The following is a 17,742-nucleotide window of genomic DNA, read 5'->3' as shown; positions in this document are numbered from 1 at the left end:
GCTTATATCAGTGTGGATGCTGAAAGTTTTAGTAGTGTTAGTGAGGGTCCTGTTGCTTCATCCGAATCGGAGTCGGCTAGAGGAAAGTTTAGGACTTTAGTCTGTTATCGTTGTAATCAGTCAGGCCATAAGGCAGTAGGGTGTTTAATGAAGAAGGAGGCTGTTCAGTGTTTTAAGTGTAAGAAAGAAGGGTTTACAGTCAGAACTTGTCCTTCGTGTAATTCGGGAAACGGAAGGAAGCGCACCTAACTGGTCGAAGAGGTGTTGCCGACGTTGACTCGACCAACCTACGTCCTATTTTAGACTTTATTTTACATCATTCCGAAGGAGATGAACGTCCATATTTGAAAGTTAAAGTCTTAGGAAAGGAAATTTTGGGATTATTGGATTCTGGTGCTTCAAAGACCATTGTAGGAAGAACTGGTTGGAAATTTTTACAAAACTTGGGTTTAGAGTTGGATACTTCGAAGAAGACCGTTTGTAGAGTGGCGAATGGTCAGATGTGTGAATCGTTGGGGGAATGTTTAGTACCTTTCATGGTTAGGGATCGCTTGCGTGTCTTGCCAGTATTAGTTATTTTGGACGTACCGCACATTCTGATTTTAGGATCTGATTTTTGGCGTGTTATGGGTATCGTTCCAGATTTGAGGCATAACGAATGGTATTTTTCGGACGCTCCAGCAATGGTAGGTTCAGTGGATCATCTCCGAGGTCAAACTATTTTGACCGATGCAGAGAAGTCGCAATTGGATGAAGTTATTAATAGAAGTCGTGAACTAATGGGCACTTCTCTTGGTTGTACTGATGTCACTGAGCATGTGATTGTTTGTAAATCTGCACCCATAAAACAACGTTACTATCCTGTATCCCCAGTAATCCAAAGCCATATTGATAAAGAGCTAGAAGATATGTTGGCGAAAGGAGTAGTGGAGCGATCGAATAGTGCTTGGTCGTCCCCGATTCTCTTGGTGAAGAAAAAGGTTCCAGAAGGTGAAGAACCAAAATGGAGGTTCTGCGTAGACTATCGAAAGCTTAATGCCCTAACAGAGAGGGATGGCTACCCATTACCGTACATCTCTAATATTTTAAATAAATTGAAGAACGCGCATTATCTTTCCACCATAGACATTAAGTCGGCGTATTGGCAGGTACCTGTTGCTAAGGCTTCCAGGCCTTATACTGCTTTTACGGTTCCTGGTCGAGGTCTTTTTCAGTTTTGCAGAATGCCTTTTGGATTACATAATGCCCCGGCTACATGGCAGAGGTTGATAGATCGTGTCCTCGGTCCGGAGTTGGAACCCTATGTTTTTACTTACTTGGATGACGTGGTCATCGTGACAAAGTCTATTGAAGAACATGTAAGGATCTTAGAGGAAGTCTTTAGACGCTTGAGAGAAGCTAAGTTAACCGTTAGCTGGGATAAATGTCAATTTTGTAGACCGGAACTAAAGTATTTGGGTCATGTGGTTGATAGGAATGGACTACATGTTGATGGTGATAAGGTCAAGGCTATGCTACGTATCCCAACACCCACATCCGTCAAGGAAGTTCGTAGCATCATAGGCACATTTTCCTGGTATCGAAGATTTATTCCTTCCTTTGCGACACTACTAGCTCCAATTACAGCGATATTGAAGAAAGGAAGAAAATTCAATTGGACCTCGAGTTGTGAAGAATCTTTTCAGAAAATAAAAGAATGTCTAGTTTCTGCTCCGATACTTAATTGTCCTGACTACAATTTGCCTTTTGTTGTCCAATGTGATGCCTCAGGATACGGAGTGGGCGCCGTGTTATTGCAGCCAGGCCCGGATGGTGACGAAGTAATTAGTTTCCTGAGCAGATCACTAACGCGTCAAGAAAGGAATTTTTCCACGACGGAACGGGAATGTTTAGCTGTGTTATGGGCAGTCGAAAAACTGCGTCCTTATTTGGAGGGTGTTCCGTTTACGGTCGTGACTGATCACGCATCCCTCGTATGGCTTCAAAATTTGAAGGATCCTACTGGAAGATTAGCTCGATGGGCGGTAAGATTGCAACAATATGACTTTAAGATTGTGCATCGGAAAGGAAAAGAACATGTTGTCCCCGATTTGTTATCTCGGTCAGTTCCCGTGCTTGATATGGTTGAAGAGGTTGTACCGCTTCCTAGTGGTGATAGTTGGTATGATAAACTTTGTAGAAAAATCGAGTCTAATCCCTTGAAGTATCCTCAGTGGAGAATGTCTGGTGGCAAACTTTATAAATACATCCGTCCCAGTCATGGATTTTTGGTCGAGGAAGCGGACAATTGGAAGGAAGTCGTTCCTAAGGGTCAACGATTGGAAGTGCTGAAGTTGTGTCATGATAGTCCTTTAGCAGGTCATATGGGGATCCTGAAAACTTATAAGCGTATTAACGAGAAGTATTTTTGGCCGAAACTGCGGAGTGATGTGTCTCGTTACGTTGGACGTTGCTCACTGTGTGCCATGCATAAGGTGGAACAAGGTAAGCCCAAAGGCTTTATGACTCCTCAACCTAAAGCTACTCAACCATGGGAGATAGTAGCAACCGATCTTATGGGACCTTTCCCAAGATCAACTCAAGGCTATAAGTTTATCTTAGTGGTAATGGATGTGTTTAGTAAATTTTCTTTGGTATTTCCGTTGCGATCCTCAAAAGCCGTGCATGTCGTTAAGAAAATAGAAGAAGAAGTTTTCCTCGTATTTGGAGTTCCACGTCTGTTACTATGTGATAATGGTGTCCAGTATACTTCGGGTATTTTCAAGAAAATGATGGAAACCTATGGTGTCTCAGTTCGTTATAATGCGTTGTATCATCCACAGTGCAATCCATCTGAACGCTATAACCGAACCCTTAAAACAATGATGGCAACTTATATAGCTGACAACCATAGGAAGTGGGATGAAAATTTGGCCAAACTAGCATGTGCTACGCGCACTGCATACCACGAGTCGACTGGTCAAGATCCCTACTTCATAAATTTCGGTCGGAAGATGGTAGTGGATGGACGAGATTTTTCCCGAAAGGACAAACTCGGAGACCCGGAGGACGAAGTAGCTAAAATGGGATATAATCAATCGCGTGGACTCCAGGAATTATTTGTTGATGTTAGAAAACGTTTAGATAAAGCTTCGGCTAAGTGTGAGAAGACCTATAATCTACGGAGACGTCCAGAGGAATTTCAGCCCCATCAGTCAGTATGGCGGAGAAATTTTGTGTTGTCAGATGCCGCTAAATATTTCACGAAAAAGTTAGCTCCTAGATGGATAGGACCCTACTTTGTGAAGAAGAAAGTTTCCCCCTGGACATATAGTTTAGAGGATGAAAATGGCAAGGATCAAGGTATTTGGAATATTAAGGATTTAAGGATTAGTAACCCGACTGGTGATCCCGATAGGATTTAGGTCGGAGTAGAACGGACTAGCAAAGTTTTGTCTAGTCTAAGTAAATTTAGTTAGTCTTCTGAAATTGGTTGTATTTATTTTTTTTTGTTGTGTCCGTGAAGGATGACTGAGTGTTGGCTATGATCGGTTCTTAGGATGTATTTGGATGGTCAAACGATTCGTTTTTTTTTGTGTTAGGTAGCCAATACGAAGTCGTAGGGTTGCGGTAGCCTTAATTTCTTTTGATTTATGGAATTGAATGTCACTTAGGTTTGGTCAGAAATATGTTGTCTTCGATGATATGGCGTTGGGATTTGTTTTGATGTTAGTAAGCCATTCTATTTAATTGGGATTTTTTCGAAGCCACATAATTATGTTTTGGTGAATCTTGTTTTATAATAGCTTAGTTTTGGATGATTCACTAAATTTCGTTGTATACGGATTTAAATTCTGGAAGACCTATCTCATTTTTATTTTAATGAATAATTGGAATTACACTACTGTTTCGGTAGATGTTTCTCGCAGTATCAGTAAGAGTGGAATGGTGGAGAGTTTCTTATGGACTCATGTTATGCGAGGTATAGTGAAGTACTAGCGATGCCCCAGAGCTGGGAGGTCGCGAATAAGGGCAACATCCAGTAACCGACCTAATCAGTGTTGTCAGATTGACGTTGGAATTTGAAACTATTCTACTTGATCTCATACGATGAGAGATGACTGTTGTGTGGAAGTGGAGTAAGTGTTGTAAGTAAGTTGTTGCTTTGTGCGTGTGGTTTGAGATTGGTATGTCTTTCGTTGTCCAAGTACTTGCGCATGGTGAAGACGGTGTGGATGATGATTGTGTTGTGGACTTCGCTCAGAGTTTAGGTAGTGTGTCGCTAGCGCGAGGGAAAATTTTCTTCGTCTAGTTTTTTCTCGTAAATTTTCCTCTGGGAAAGGGAGGTGTTGTTACGTTCCAAATTTAAAGTAGAAAGTCCCACCTCTATTTTATCAAAATTTAAATAATTCAGGACGTGTAAGAGCGGTTGCCTATAATATATTATAAGCAAGGTGGCGAAAATAAAATTAGTAATTTTCAAATAGGGGTAATGTCTGGCAAATTGTGCTGAAGTTAAGGGAACACGTCCTCTTTTTTTGTGAAGAAACTAATTTAGATCGTTCTTTCTAGAGTTATCTTGGAAGAATTGGGATCATAAAATTGAAATTTTTGAATCTCGGTATTATTCGGTGACCTCCGTGTGTCAAGTTGTCAAGTGTTCGGAAAGACGACGGAAAGAAAGGGATTCCAGGTTTGACGGTGTAACTGAAAGGTTGGGCTAGATTAAAAACGGCATTTTGTTTTTTGCTTTTGCTGCTGTTCCATGTGGGATCTGGACTAGTCCGAACCGTGTGGATATTCAAGGGGATTTGCTGCCTTCGTGGAAGGGTTTTTTTTTTGGAATATCCACAATTTCGCTAAAAAAAGCGGATCTACAGTACACGTGAATACCGGGAGTCGTATTTAGATCAAGAAATTAGCCTTAATCACGAGTCCAAATAGCCGGCTACGCTTCGGTCCAATTTGGGATATTTCAAACCCCTAATCTGGCTAAGAAGGGGTTGGTTGGTTTGTTTGTTTTTTTCTGCTTCTTCTTCTTCGTATTTTTCCATCTGGCTGTAATTTTCAACTTTTCAACATTGTCACACAAGTCTATGTACATCGGCAATCGTATGGGATTTTGGATTGAAGACACGCTGAACTATAACTGGAATTCCACGCGGTGAAGTATATGAAAATTCGAGGTATGGATCGATAATTAATTTTCAACGGAAGATTTAAGCGCCGTCTAATTTGGTTTGCGGAATACAATAGTTTTTTTTTTAAAAGATTATTTGCTGTTAGTTTTTATTTTCATATTTACAAATACTTTACTGATTTTTTTTTTAAAGATAATTTGCGGTTTATTTTATTAATTCAATATTTACACATACCTATTTTAATTTTGTAAACTGCGTCTAAGGGGGGGGTTATATATTTGAGATTTATTTTTTTTATATTATTTTCTGCGCACGCACTTGAGCTCACGTGGTGTCCTATTTGCGGTAATTATTTTTTTTGGTTGGTATTGAACCGCACACCCCTTAGCGTCCGGTACTTTTGATACGTCTTACCTTTCATTTTGTTCTGTTAAATAGAAATAACTTATGAATTTTTGTTAGGCAAGTAGAAGCCGCATTTTTATATTATTTTTTTATTAAGCCTATGGTAAAGTTAAATAATATTGTAATATGTATTTATTTTCAACTATCTTGGGAATCTATTTATTAAAATTGACTAAATTCTAATCTGACAATTTCATTTATTTTTTTATTTATTCAGATTGTATACTGTTACTTAGTATTTTAGTAGTAAACCTATTGGTAAGTTGGTGGTTTATGGAATAGTAACGTAGGGAAGGCTGTGGGCCAATTTACCTGGCGCCCCTGATATAACTTCGGATTTTTTTTTGTTTTGTGGACCGCACGACCATCTCCACTGTTTTGTCTAGCCGCGAGCCATTCCCAGACTGTCACCGTATAGTACTTTTCTTTCCGGGTGTACGTCTGATTTATATTTGGTACATTTTATAATTTTTTTTTATAGATTCGGTTTTGTACGCCACATTTAGTCTACGAAAAAAATATAATATGGTTTCGGCCAAAGGTGCGTATACGAATCCATCGTATAAACATGCAATGATAGACCTTATTTTTAAAGTATGAATGAATAAGTTTTTAGAATAATAAAAATTTCAACATATTTTTATAATTATAGAATACAAAATATGAATTAAGTTTATAATTAGTATCGGAAAATTTTTTTGTATGAAGATGTGCATAAATCATTAAATTATGCAAAATTATAATAATCTTAAAATATTTAAAAAGTAATATTTTTGTCAAAAGAAAAATGATACTATATACCTCAATCTATTGAGATGTTACTTCAATAAAAAGAAAACATTAAAAAAATTATTTTCGGGCCAAAAAAAAATTAACAATAAAGGTTGCGTTTACGCACCTTTGGCCGTAAATGGGTTAATTTAGATTCTGATAAACATCGAACTTATTAAACAATACCCTATATCACCGTCAGACATTCTAGTAAGTTTCGATATTGTCTCACTCTTTACGAACACTCCTATAGATAAAACTCTCAACATTCTGAAAACTAAATACAGCATCCAACAAGACCACTTATCTCTCATTAAACATTGTATGTCCAACACCTATTTCATCTTCCAAAATCAATTCTAAAATAAATGATGCACCAATGGACTCCCCTCTATCTCCAGTAATTGCCAATATCTTTATAGAAGACTTCGATACCCGAGCACTATCCACATCAATGCTCAAAACCACCTGTTGGCTACGATATGTCGACGATGCATGCGTCATTTGGCCCTATGGCAGGGATGCTTTGGTGTCTTTTCAAACCCATCTGAATGGTATACATCCTAGTATCCAGTTCACGATGGAGATGGAAACTGATTCATCCCTACCGTTTCTCGACGTTATCATAAAGAAAAACCAATCCCAAGGTTTTCATTACTCTGTTTATCGAAAACCCACACATACCAATCGTTACTTGCATGCCAACTCTCACCATCCACCTTCACAAATCAATTCAGTCATTAATACCCTTGTCTCCAGATCAATACGCCTTTGCGATGATGCAAGTAGACCCGCTGAGCTCTCTTGTTTAAAACAAGCCCTCGTCCAAAACGGTTACCGCGAAAATCATATCAATAGGAGCATCCACGGACATCAATCACCCACTCAATATCAATCCAAAGACTTAGACCCTTATCATACGAAAGCTTTTCTTCCTTACATCAAAGGTGCCACCGACAAAATCGACAAAATTCTTAAATCAAGAGGAATAAAAACAATATTTACCCCCGACAAAAACTTTCATCTCGTGTCCGATCAATCAAAGACAACATTCCAAATGAACAACACGGAGTTTATGAAATTCTTTGTGCAGACTGTCCCGATCCTATATAGGCCAAACAAATCGTAGAATCCAAAATAGGATTTATGAACATTCCATGTCTCTTCGCAATTCCGATTCAATTTCAGCTCTAGGTCAACACCATCTTCATACAGGTTGACTTTGAAAACTCCAGAACCATAGCCCCCATCCGCTTCTATAAACCAAGAATTCTCCGAGAAGCCATAGAGATAGAAAAAAGGCCAAATTGTCTTAATAAAAGAGATGACGCCATACGGTTACCTTCTACATGGAGACCTCTCATAAAGAAAATATCGTCCCCTCCATCATAGAATCAAAAATCCCACTGTCGGAAATGTTCGCGCAAACTCCCGCGACAATCCGCGCTCCCTAACGCACCCGTCCCCTGTTCTCAGTCGTAGTAGTGAAGTGAATAGTAGGCACAGTGAAAATCAATGCGGTTCAACCCGGAAGACTGGTGAGTTTAATATTAATTTTTATAATAGTATTATATATAGGTATATATATATATATATATATATATATATATATATATATATATATATATATATATATATGAGCTCATTGTTAAACTTATTTCTGCTTTTATCTAGGTCATCCGTGCATATTATTGGAAAATAAAGAAGTAATGTGCCATACTAAATTATTTAGGTTATTCGTTAAAAGATATATTAAGTAATTACGAATAATTCACGAGTTGTGCATACCAGTGCATGGTATTCGATACCAGTTGGTTGAAGATTGTTTGTATTCAAGATCCAAGGTAACAAATTTTCTTTCGTTATATCCGTGAGCCTACCTTTTGGTCATCAGCAGTAAAGTCTGTTCCACCAAGATGCGATAGAGATCCAGGTATTGAATATTACAACAAACCATACATTAAGTAAAATATGGGCTAAGAAATGGAAGAAAAAGATCAACGAAGTAAAATCTGTTAATGTGGTATTTAATAAATGTCATAAAAAACACCACATATCCTAATGCATAACAAGACCATTCCCAAAAATGATACTGTAAAATATCTGCATTACACCGTGACAAGAGGCTAACATGGAGGACATGCTTCTGGATGAAGAGGAAGCAATTAGGAATAAAATTCAAAAAACACTACTGGTTACTCGGCCGTAACTTCACCTTGTCATTATCTAACAAAATATTAGTGTATACAGCAATCATCCGGCCCATCTGGACATCGGGATGGAACTGTGGGGAACTGCAGTAGATGGTAACATAGCAATATTAGAGCAATTTCAATCTAAGGTTCTTCATGCCATCACTGATGCACCGTGGTTAATTCCAAATGCAGACATTTACAGGGACTTGAAGGTCGGGACAATGAAACAAATGATTGTTAAAAGTAAATTTATTGGACAACTCCACACAACTAAATAGCTTAACCATTAGAATTCCTCTTGGCTTACCATTTAGAAAATAGGTGTCTAGACTTAGTTTTTATGTAAAGAGTACTGTAAAGTTATTTTTGGAAGATAAAGGTATTTATAAATATTTCAGTGGGCTCGAAGTTGTTTGACATACACACTGGTTCCTATTTTCTGTCATCTAAAGTAAATGGTGCTACGTAGCAATAACACTCCGTAGCAGTTTGCTTAAGCCGATTCACATTAGGCGTTCAGGTCACGCTCCGCTCAAGTTCCGCTCGCGATCAAGAATTGTGTACACTATTCACAGTAGGCGCTCAGGTGACGCTCCGCTCACGATCAAGAATTTCGGTATACTATTCAATTTGGCGGGACTCAGAGAATAGGCACAGTTCTTTGCATATATAAATTTGTTTAACATGTTTAAAGATTTTTCTAACAGTGATTTGGCTGTCATTGCTTTATGTTTGGATGAAGAAGAGCTTCAGTCAAACAATAAACAGCCAAGAATATGGGTGCACAATATTTTAAAAACAAGGAAAACAGAAGGGGAGTTTTTTACTCTGTATAAAAGTCTCTGTGACGATGAAACTAAATTTTTTCAGTACTTTCGAATGACAAAACATAAATTTTATTACATTTTGAATAAAATTTCGGCAGACTTGAGAAAACAGAATACCACCTTTAGGGAGGCTATTACTCCAGTAGAGAAGTTAGCTGTATGCTTAAGGTTAGTAAAAACTGTACCATATAAGTATGTGATTTTTTATTAAAAAAAAAAGAAAGTATTTGCAAAGAAATTATAACTTAAAAGTACACAGTATACAAAATAAATATAAATGTTTTAATCTTAATATAAAAGTAAGTATTAAACAAATTAACAAAAAAATTAAAAACTACCGTCTGGTGAAAAATGTTCATAATATGATGATGCGGTGGAAGGAGGTCTTGATTGGATAGGTGTAGGTGTCGAGAAAACTTGAGGAGGTGTATGCAGCAGAGCAGCTCCATCCATTTGGTCACTAAAGCCAGAATTGCGAAAAGTTCCAGAACCAGGAAGCGGGTGACACGAAAAGTGTTGTTGATACGGTTGTGCATTAACGTTAGTAGCAACAATGTATTTGTTTTCAATATCTGCGACAGTATTAAATATTGTTCTTTTGACAAGCTGATAATCAGCTGGTGAAAAATTACGCACTGTTGCTTTAATACTGTCGATAAACAAATCTATGTGGTCCTTCTTTGTGTTTTGTTGCTCTGCATGTTCTTCTTCTTTTTTACTGAGAATATATTGCATTGGTGCTGCACTTGCGCTTTCTGTTGAAGATCGAGCTTTTTTCTGTGTCAACTTTTTGTTTTTGATGCCTGACGAAATGTTTGGTACTGAAACTGGCGTAGTAGAAAAAATTTGTGAGGAACTCTGTTCTGCTTCCCCATTTCCTCCTTCATTTTCGTCTTGTATCGATAAAGCTTCCTCATTATTATTAGAGGTGTTCTCTGCAATATCGATTGCGTAACAAAAATGCCAGTTCCTCTTCATACCTCCATTTCTTTCTTTTAGTCGCGGCTTGACCCGTTTTTGTTTCACGGAGCTTAGAAATTTTTCGATATTGAGAGCGCAACGATTCCCATCTTTGTTTACATTCCTCCGCTAAAATAAATGAAAAATATTAGTACACTTATTTTGTTTATTGTGTTGCAAGGTTTTTTAAATAAAAAAGTTTTTACATCAAGGGGGATTCAAACTCACGGCCTTTGCTTATCGAGTACAAGTACATACATATATCGTATATAGTAACAAAACTAACGAACCTTTTGCTCGAGTGGCTGAAATATACTCATGTCTTCGATTGTGCGGTTAGTTACTGCATTACACTTGATATACAAATGTCGAGGGTTTGAATCCCACTGGAGGCATAAACGTTTTAACAAAAAATTGTCTGTACGCCTCAAAAAAATATTTTTTATAAAATTTTGTTTTAGGTTTTTGTCAACAGGAGATTCCTTCAGAACCATTGCATTTAGTTACTGTCTTGGCCACTCTACCACACAAATAGTGACAGAAGTATGTAAAAGCATTATAAAAAATCTACTACAAGAATGTATGCCAATACCGACAGAAGCACGCTGGAAAGAAATAGCAAACGAGTTTTGGAATTTGTGGAATTTTCCCAATTGTCTGGGAGCGTTGGATGGTACACATGTGGAAATTGTAGCACCTGCAAATAGTGGAGCACATTTTTTTAATTAGAAACGTACCTTTTCGGTCGTGCTACTAGGACTAGTGGACGCACATTACAAGTTCATTGCAGTAGACATAGGTTCCTACGGTAAGAATAGTGACGGAGGAATATTTGCTAGCTCAAAGCTGGGAAGAGCTCTAGAGCAGGGAACGACTCATATTCCTGAAGAAACAGTATTTCCTGGAACAGCTATTATGGCACCGTACGTAATAATTGGTGATTCTGCTTTTCCTTTGAAAACAAATCTTATGAGACCATACCCAGAACCGCAAGCCAATAACGATAGCAAGAAACGAATTTTCAATTACCGGCTATGTCGTTCTCGTCGTGTTGTAGAAAACGCTTTTGGAATTTTGGCTCAAAAGTTTCGCATATATATGAGAAAATTAAATTCCAAACCCGGAAATGTAGAAAATATTTTCACTACATGTATTTTGCATAATTTTTTGCGAGAAGATGCTGTTTTACAACCTGGGGTTTCAATCGAATTATTTGTACCTCAAGAAGGACGGACTCAGTTTTCGTCATTGCCAAGACAAGGAGGGAATGCTCATGAAAGTGCGTTTCTCGTCCGAGAAACATTCAAAAACTTTTTTAACTCTGATGTTGGGAGTGTCCCATGGCAAATTCATAAATAGTTATCAAAACTAGTATAATTATTATTTCTAACAATTTTATGCACTTATAACCTTAATTAAAAATATACAGTCAATGCTTACCTGTTTTATTTAATTTAATTGGCAATTTCCTTCATCTTTTATTTTTATGTACCGTATCAAAATACAGTCTATCTCCCTGGTTGTACAATTCCTTACAGCAGCGCACCAATTCAATCAACTGTCCGTCATCCATCGAGCTGCGAAAATCGTACCTTCACCTGACTGTTACTAATTCACACTACCCTGCCGCTCCGCTCCACTCAGATCAAGTCACGATCAAACTATTCTCCTGGATAATCGCCGCGGTCAAAAGAGCGGGACGGAACGTGAGCGTTGTGTTTACTGTGAATAGCACCATTTAAGATGCGTGTAAAGAATACTTGACCGAACCTTGAGCTGAGCGTGAGCGGAGCGTGACCTGAGCTATAATGTGAATCGGCCTTAAGGATCCTGCCTTTCTGTCCCAGTCGGTATCGGTTCTGGCATTATCTGATGAGTTCTCAATTAGTTTTAGTACAAAAAATTGACCGCGTGTCAGCCTAAATCCTTCAAAATAAATTTACGACTTAGCAACAACTGCTTTGGTGGTTAGAAATATATTGGTTTTTTGAAATATTTTTTCAGTGATACTGATTGCAATGTCTATTTTGTAATTTATACACCCAAAATTTTTTTAACAACACTTACTTCGTCTAGTATAAGCCATAATTATGAGTTGATTTACGCAGTTGACTTGCTCATTAACCAAAAATGGGCATTTGCCGACTATGTATCTCCTATCTTGTTCTAACGTAAAAGAATTTAATGGTATCCTACTTAAATGAGCATGTATGATCGCTCTGGCTTTTATGCTGTATAAGTAACACAATGGACGCTCTTTATTTTTCTCACTCAGATTCGGTAGCTTTTTAATCAACTGCAAAAAAGTAAACGTATTAATACATACATAAATTGTTATATATAAACTATTATGTGATGAAAAGAACATAGTTCTATAAAAATAATTGAAACAAAGCAAAAAACAACTATGGTCAAATGAAACATCTTGAAAAATGAAGCTGTAGACGAATAATTAATAAAGTAAAGCTAGGTTTTGAAACTACTTGTGGCATGTTTAAGTTAAAATATTATCTTTTTTATGGGATAAAGCCACAATTAATGGTTGTGATTGTGATGAAAATAACATTAGTTAATTAAAAATGTGATTTTTATTACAATCACAATCAATAATTGTGGCTTAATCTCATAAAAAAACATAATTTTTAATAAAGTAAAGTTTAATTGAACTGCTAGTGAAACACTGAAGTAAAAAAAAAACTTAAAAAGGAGAAAATATTTTTATATTGAGAAAATTATTTAATTTCACTGAACCTTAACATACTTATAAATGCAATTCAAAATTAGCAACAGAAGTTTATGTTAACTCTACACAACTGAATGTCGAAGGACTCGTCAAAAAATGCTTAAATATATAATCTGTCATACCCAGTTTTTCAGCGACGGCAATTCTCTTGCATATATCTGTGCCATATTCATTAAATCTACACGCATATACGGAACCTACAGTTTAGCGTCGAATCTGAACGACTGAGTGTTAAGTAGTTGTTTTTTTTGGAACGGACACTTATTTACTATGTCTATTTGATTTAGTTAGTATTTACTAACTATTGAAGTTTCGATTACTATAGCCTAATCTTCAACACCTATCATCATGAAATTTTAGTTTTGAGTGTTTGCAAAAAATGTAAGACATTTGAAATATGCTTAAAAAAAGCAAAATTTAAACATTTACATTACAAACGATGTATAACGTTTAAAACTGCGCTTTTTCAATTGCGCCAGTACGATTTTCAAAAGTATTTAACATCTGCTACAAAATACACCCAGAACCGTCTTCTTCTAGGCATTTTCCGTCACGTGCGACCGTTTTTAACGTAAAACTTTAAATTCTGCGTTTTTTAGTCATATTTCAAATGCCTCATATTTGTTGAAACAACTCAAAATTAAAATTTCATGTTATAGGTTTTGAAGATTGGTCTCTATAAATGGATATTTCACTACGACCGGTCAATGAAAGTGATAAATATTATTGATCTGACGAGAATCGTAAAAAATGAAAACAATCGCGAAATGTTTATTTATTGAACAGATTTATAGAAACTGGCTTCATTTGCGGCAAAATGCAAAAATTGATACGAAAGCTGCAATCTTCACCTTTAAAACGCATTTTGATGTTTGTCGACAGGACACTCGACAGGACACTTTTGGGACACAGGATAAAAAAAAATCGAATTTTTTTTTGGGGTCCCAAAATTGATACTCTCGGCAAAATTCAGCATGTTCGTCTGATTTTTAGGGGTTAAATATTTGACGACTGGACTACTTGGAGAACTGAGAAATGTTATTCCCTATTTTTATTTGAAATTAACCACAATTTATATATATATATATATATATATATATGTATATATATATATATATATATATATATATATATATATATATATATATATATATATATATATATATAGACATCTTTAAGGAATATGACCGTTTAATTTAATATAAAAAATGTGCACTCGTAAGTGAAAGGGATATTTTCGGTCAATTTGGAGATTAAAAAAGAAAAGAGTTGTGCTACTTTATCTTTTTATTGAATACGTTTCGCCCACTTCAACAAACGGTATGTTGATGACCTTTTGTTAGCCTTACCCTTTGAGAAAGTAGAGTCTACCTTATCGATTTTTAATGATTTTGATCCTCACTTACAGTTTACTTATGAACTTGAGGATCCTTCTAACAATAGTATTCCTTTCTTAGACATGCGTGTCTTTAGAAATAATGACAATACACTAACTACAAGTTGGTACAGGAAACCTATGGCTAGTAATAGGTTCCTTAACTATCATTCTTGCCATCCGTTCAAATACAAAATAAATCTTATAAAAGCACTCAGCTGTAGGGTCCATAGGTTAACACATCCTGATAACAAAAGGGATTCTCTTTTGTTACTCAGAAGTATACTATCTGACAATTCTTACCCTACATCTCTCATAAATAAATACCTTTTTTCAACAAGTTTTGGGTCTTCTATTGATGATTTACCTAATGGCGATCAACTTAGAATGATTTCTAATAATATTATGAACAACAATACTCTACTTTCTCCTAACATTGCAACTTCCACCACCCATTACTCTTCACTACCCTATTTCCCATATGTTACTGAAAAGCTTATTAAATTGTACAAACAGAACAATATCCCGGTTAAGATTGCTATCAATAATTCAAAGACTGTCAGGAACTTGTTTTCTAAAATTAAAACACCTCTTTCCTTTTTGGAACAAGTGAATGTAGTCTATCACATACCCTGTTCTGAATGTGATGCATGTTATATTGGTCAAACTGGCCGTTCCCTTAAAGGACGCCTTACTTCACATCGTAGTGACATTAAACTTTCTAAACATACTTGTGCCCTGCAGAACATGCAATCAACACCAAACATACTGTGAATTTTGATGGTGTTAGAATTCTCTGTAGAGAACGTAACCTTAATAAGAGACAGTTTATGGAGATGTGTCATATTTTGAAACAACCTAATGCATTAAATAAGAGAACTGATATCAGCAACTTAAGCCAAATTTACCATGCACTAATACTACAAAATTGATTCTTTCGTATTCTACTTTTAAATTATTGGTTTCTTCTTCAACTTCTTTTATTATATCATAACATTTATGTTGGCATCTAAAAAACTTTTCCTTCAATCTCACCATCTGATTGTCAGTTCTGACATTCGAACTTTCAAATACTTTATTTTGCATGATATGATCATGACAGTCAAGATCCCTAGCCTTGCCGTTGTTAATATAACATTCCAAAATTGACAATTAAATTTTTTTTGATAGATTTTAGAATCCATCAATGTTTTTAAAAGTTAAATTATAAAACTAATTAATATAAAATTACTTAAATTGGGAATCTTCCGGCATTCTGTGTTTTTTGCTGTTTTATTTAGTAAATTAATTTTTGATGTGTCTTCACCATACTAATATCTTAATGCTACAGATCTTTTAAAGGTAAGATCATTTACTTATTGTTTTTTATATTAGATGTATCGCTAATACCATTCTTTTAGATGAACTGACGATGCCCATTGAACAGTGGGCGAAACGTATTCAATAAAAAGATAAAGTAGCACAACTCTTTTCTTTTTTAATCTCCAAATTGACCGAAAATATCCCTTTCACTTACGAGTGCACATTATATATATATATATATATATATATATATATATATATATATATATATATATATATATATAGATACAGCGGTTAATGTGGGCTCCATACTAAAACGGTAGTATACTAACTCCAGGAGAATATACACCGTGTATATTATTATCCGAGTAGCGCTTTATGTAGACTCCGACCAACACGTCGGATTAAGTGGACTCCGTAATAGGATTAAACACTTTTGGGACCCGTATATAACGTGACGCATACACTTCTAAACTCCTGCGTTGTTGCCAATAATTGTACTAGTAGTAGATTTTCAAATTTTATAGCAGGTACATTTTGGAACTTATTAATTACTTTAATTATTTTCAAACTTAAAAAAGTATTTATTTTAAACTTGGAAATGGCTACTTTTCGTTTTATATATTATTATTTTTTGTTAAAATGTATATGCACTTAAACATTTAGTCTCTAAATGTACTAACATCGAGTAGAGTAGTCGTGTAACAGTTTAAGAAAGTAGAAGCCCTTCGGTAGGATTATAATAAACTACATAAAATTAAAAGAAACTCTGCAAACAGGAGATCTTTGTAATTTTTCAATTCCTGCAATATATGACGTGCAATATTTGTTTCATAAAGAAGTAATCGCCAACCTTCATTAGAATACGGCACAATAAGAAGATGAAATTTACTGTATTTTTACTTATTATATTCACAAAAAGAATATCCAAAGTAAAATTTAACACCTTTCAATGGAGTTGTAGTGAAATTTGACTTCTTATTACGATACCGGATCCTGTAAAATTTTAAATACATTAAATCTCCCGTAAATTATTAAACTTATTCTTAGATTAAAATAACAAACTTCTTAGTAATTAGGTACAATATACCGTTCACAATTATGTGATAATGTGTAGGTGTCAAGATTGCACGGTCATGTCTCATAAGGTTTCATCTTTCATATAAACATCGATAGTTTTTAGCTTTGGGTGTATTTGATTCCACCGTGCTGAAACCGATCTATCTTGAAAAGTGTTATTTTACATAAAATTAGCACGTTGGCTCTAATAATGACCTATAAATATACATTCTTAAAAATTGTATACATTTATCAATTTAAAACGTTCTTTGTCGTCTTCTGATCTTCATCTCCATTCGTTCCTAATTAAGCACATGTTGTCCACAAGATACCTCTCTCATTTTTAAATCATTACTCTTTTTGCCTTTTGTCATGGTTTTCTCTATTTTGTTTATTCATATCGTTTTTACTCATAACAAATATTGGGTAGATTATTGTATCATTAAACTTTCTCCTTATATGTCCGTATCATATAAGTTGTCTAGTTATTATAGCGTATAGCATTTTGTTTAACAATAAAACAGCAAAACTTCCACAAAATTAATTCTATCTTATTACTACAGCTGTTTCGGAGAGTGCCTTTCTCAAGTCTCAAGTTTCTCGAATCCATCAATCATCCATTGTATTTCTTATACTTTAATTTAAATCCTCTCCAATCAAAGACTTTGAAGCAGCTTTGCTCCACAGTCCATTTTTGTTGCTTTTTGTCACTGTTTCTCCTTTCTCTTTATCATTATCAATACGTAGCGCTACAACACTGGGTAGGTCTTCGCTGACTACAACTTGATCCCCAGGTTGATCGATTTTCCACGAATCTGCAATCAAATGAAATGTTCATTTTTTGAGATATGATTGGATGTTTTCTCTCCATTGTATACTTACATGCCCAAGTGGCATTCTTCTGTGCTAACTTCCTTCCACACCAGTTCTACAAGTTTGACATCTTGGCGTCTATGCACGTGTCCGATATACCCTAAGGGATTTA

The 17,742-nt window shown here is 35.6% G+C and overlaps 1 protein-coding gene across 1 annotated transcript in view; it reads right to left on the bottom strand.

The window, feature by feature from the left end:
- The window catches only part of Sec63 (translocation protein Sec63), a 373,264-nt gene that overhangs the window by 168,068 nt on the left and 187,454 nt on the right, over window positions 1-17,742 (bottom strand). The window contains exon 5 of the mRNA XM_072545171.1: window positions 12,346-12,574. Within this exon, the coding sequence (XP_072401272.1) occupies window positions 12,346-12,574 (229 nt within the window). The remainder of the gene's footprint in view (window positions 1-12,345; window positions 12,575-17,742) is intronic.

Source organism: Diabrotica undecimpunctata, chromosome 1 (assembly GCF_040954645.1).
Source record: "Diabrotica undecimpunctata isolate CICGRU chromosome 1, icDiaUnde3, whole genome shotgun sequence".
Classification (NCBI taxonomy): Eukaryota; Metazoa; Arthropoda; class Insecta; order Coleoptera; family Chrysomelidae; genus Diabrotica; species Diabrotica undecimpunctata.
This window is presented reverse-complemented; position numbering and strand designations above follow the sequence as displayed.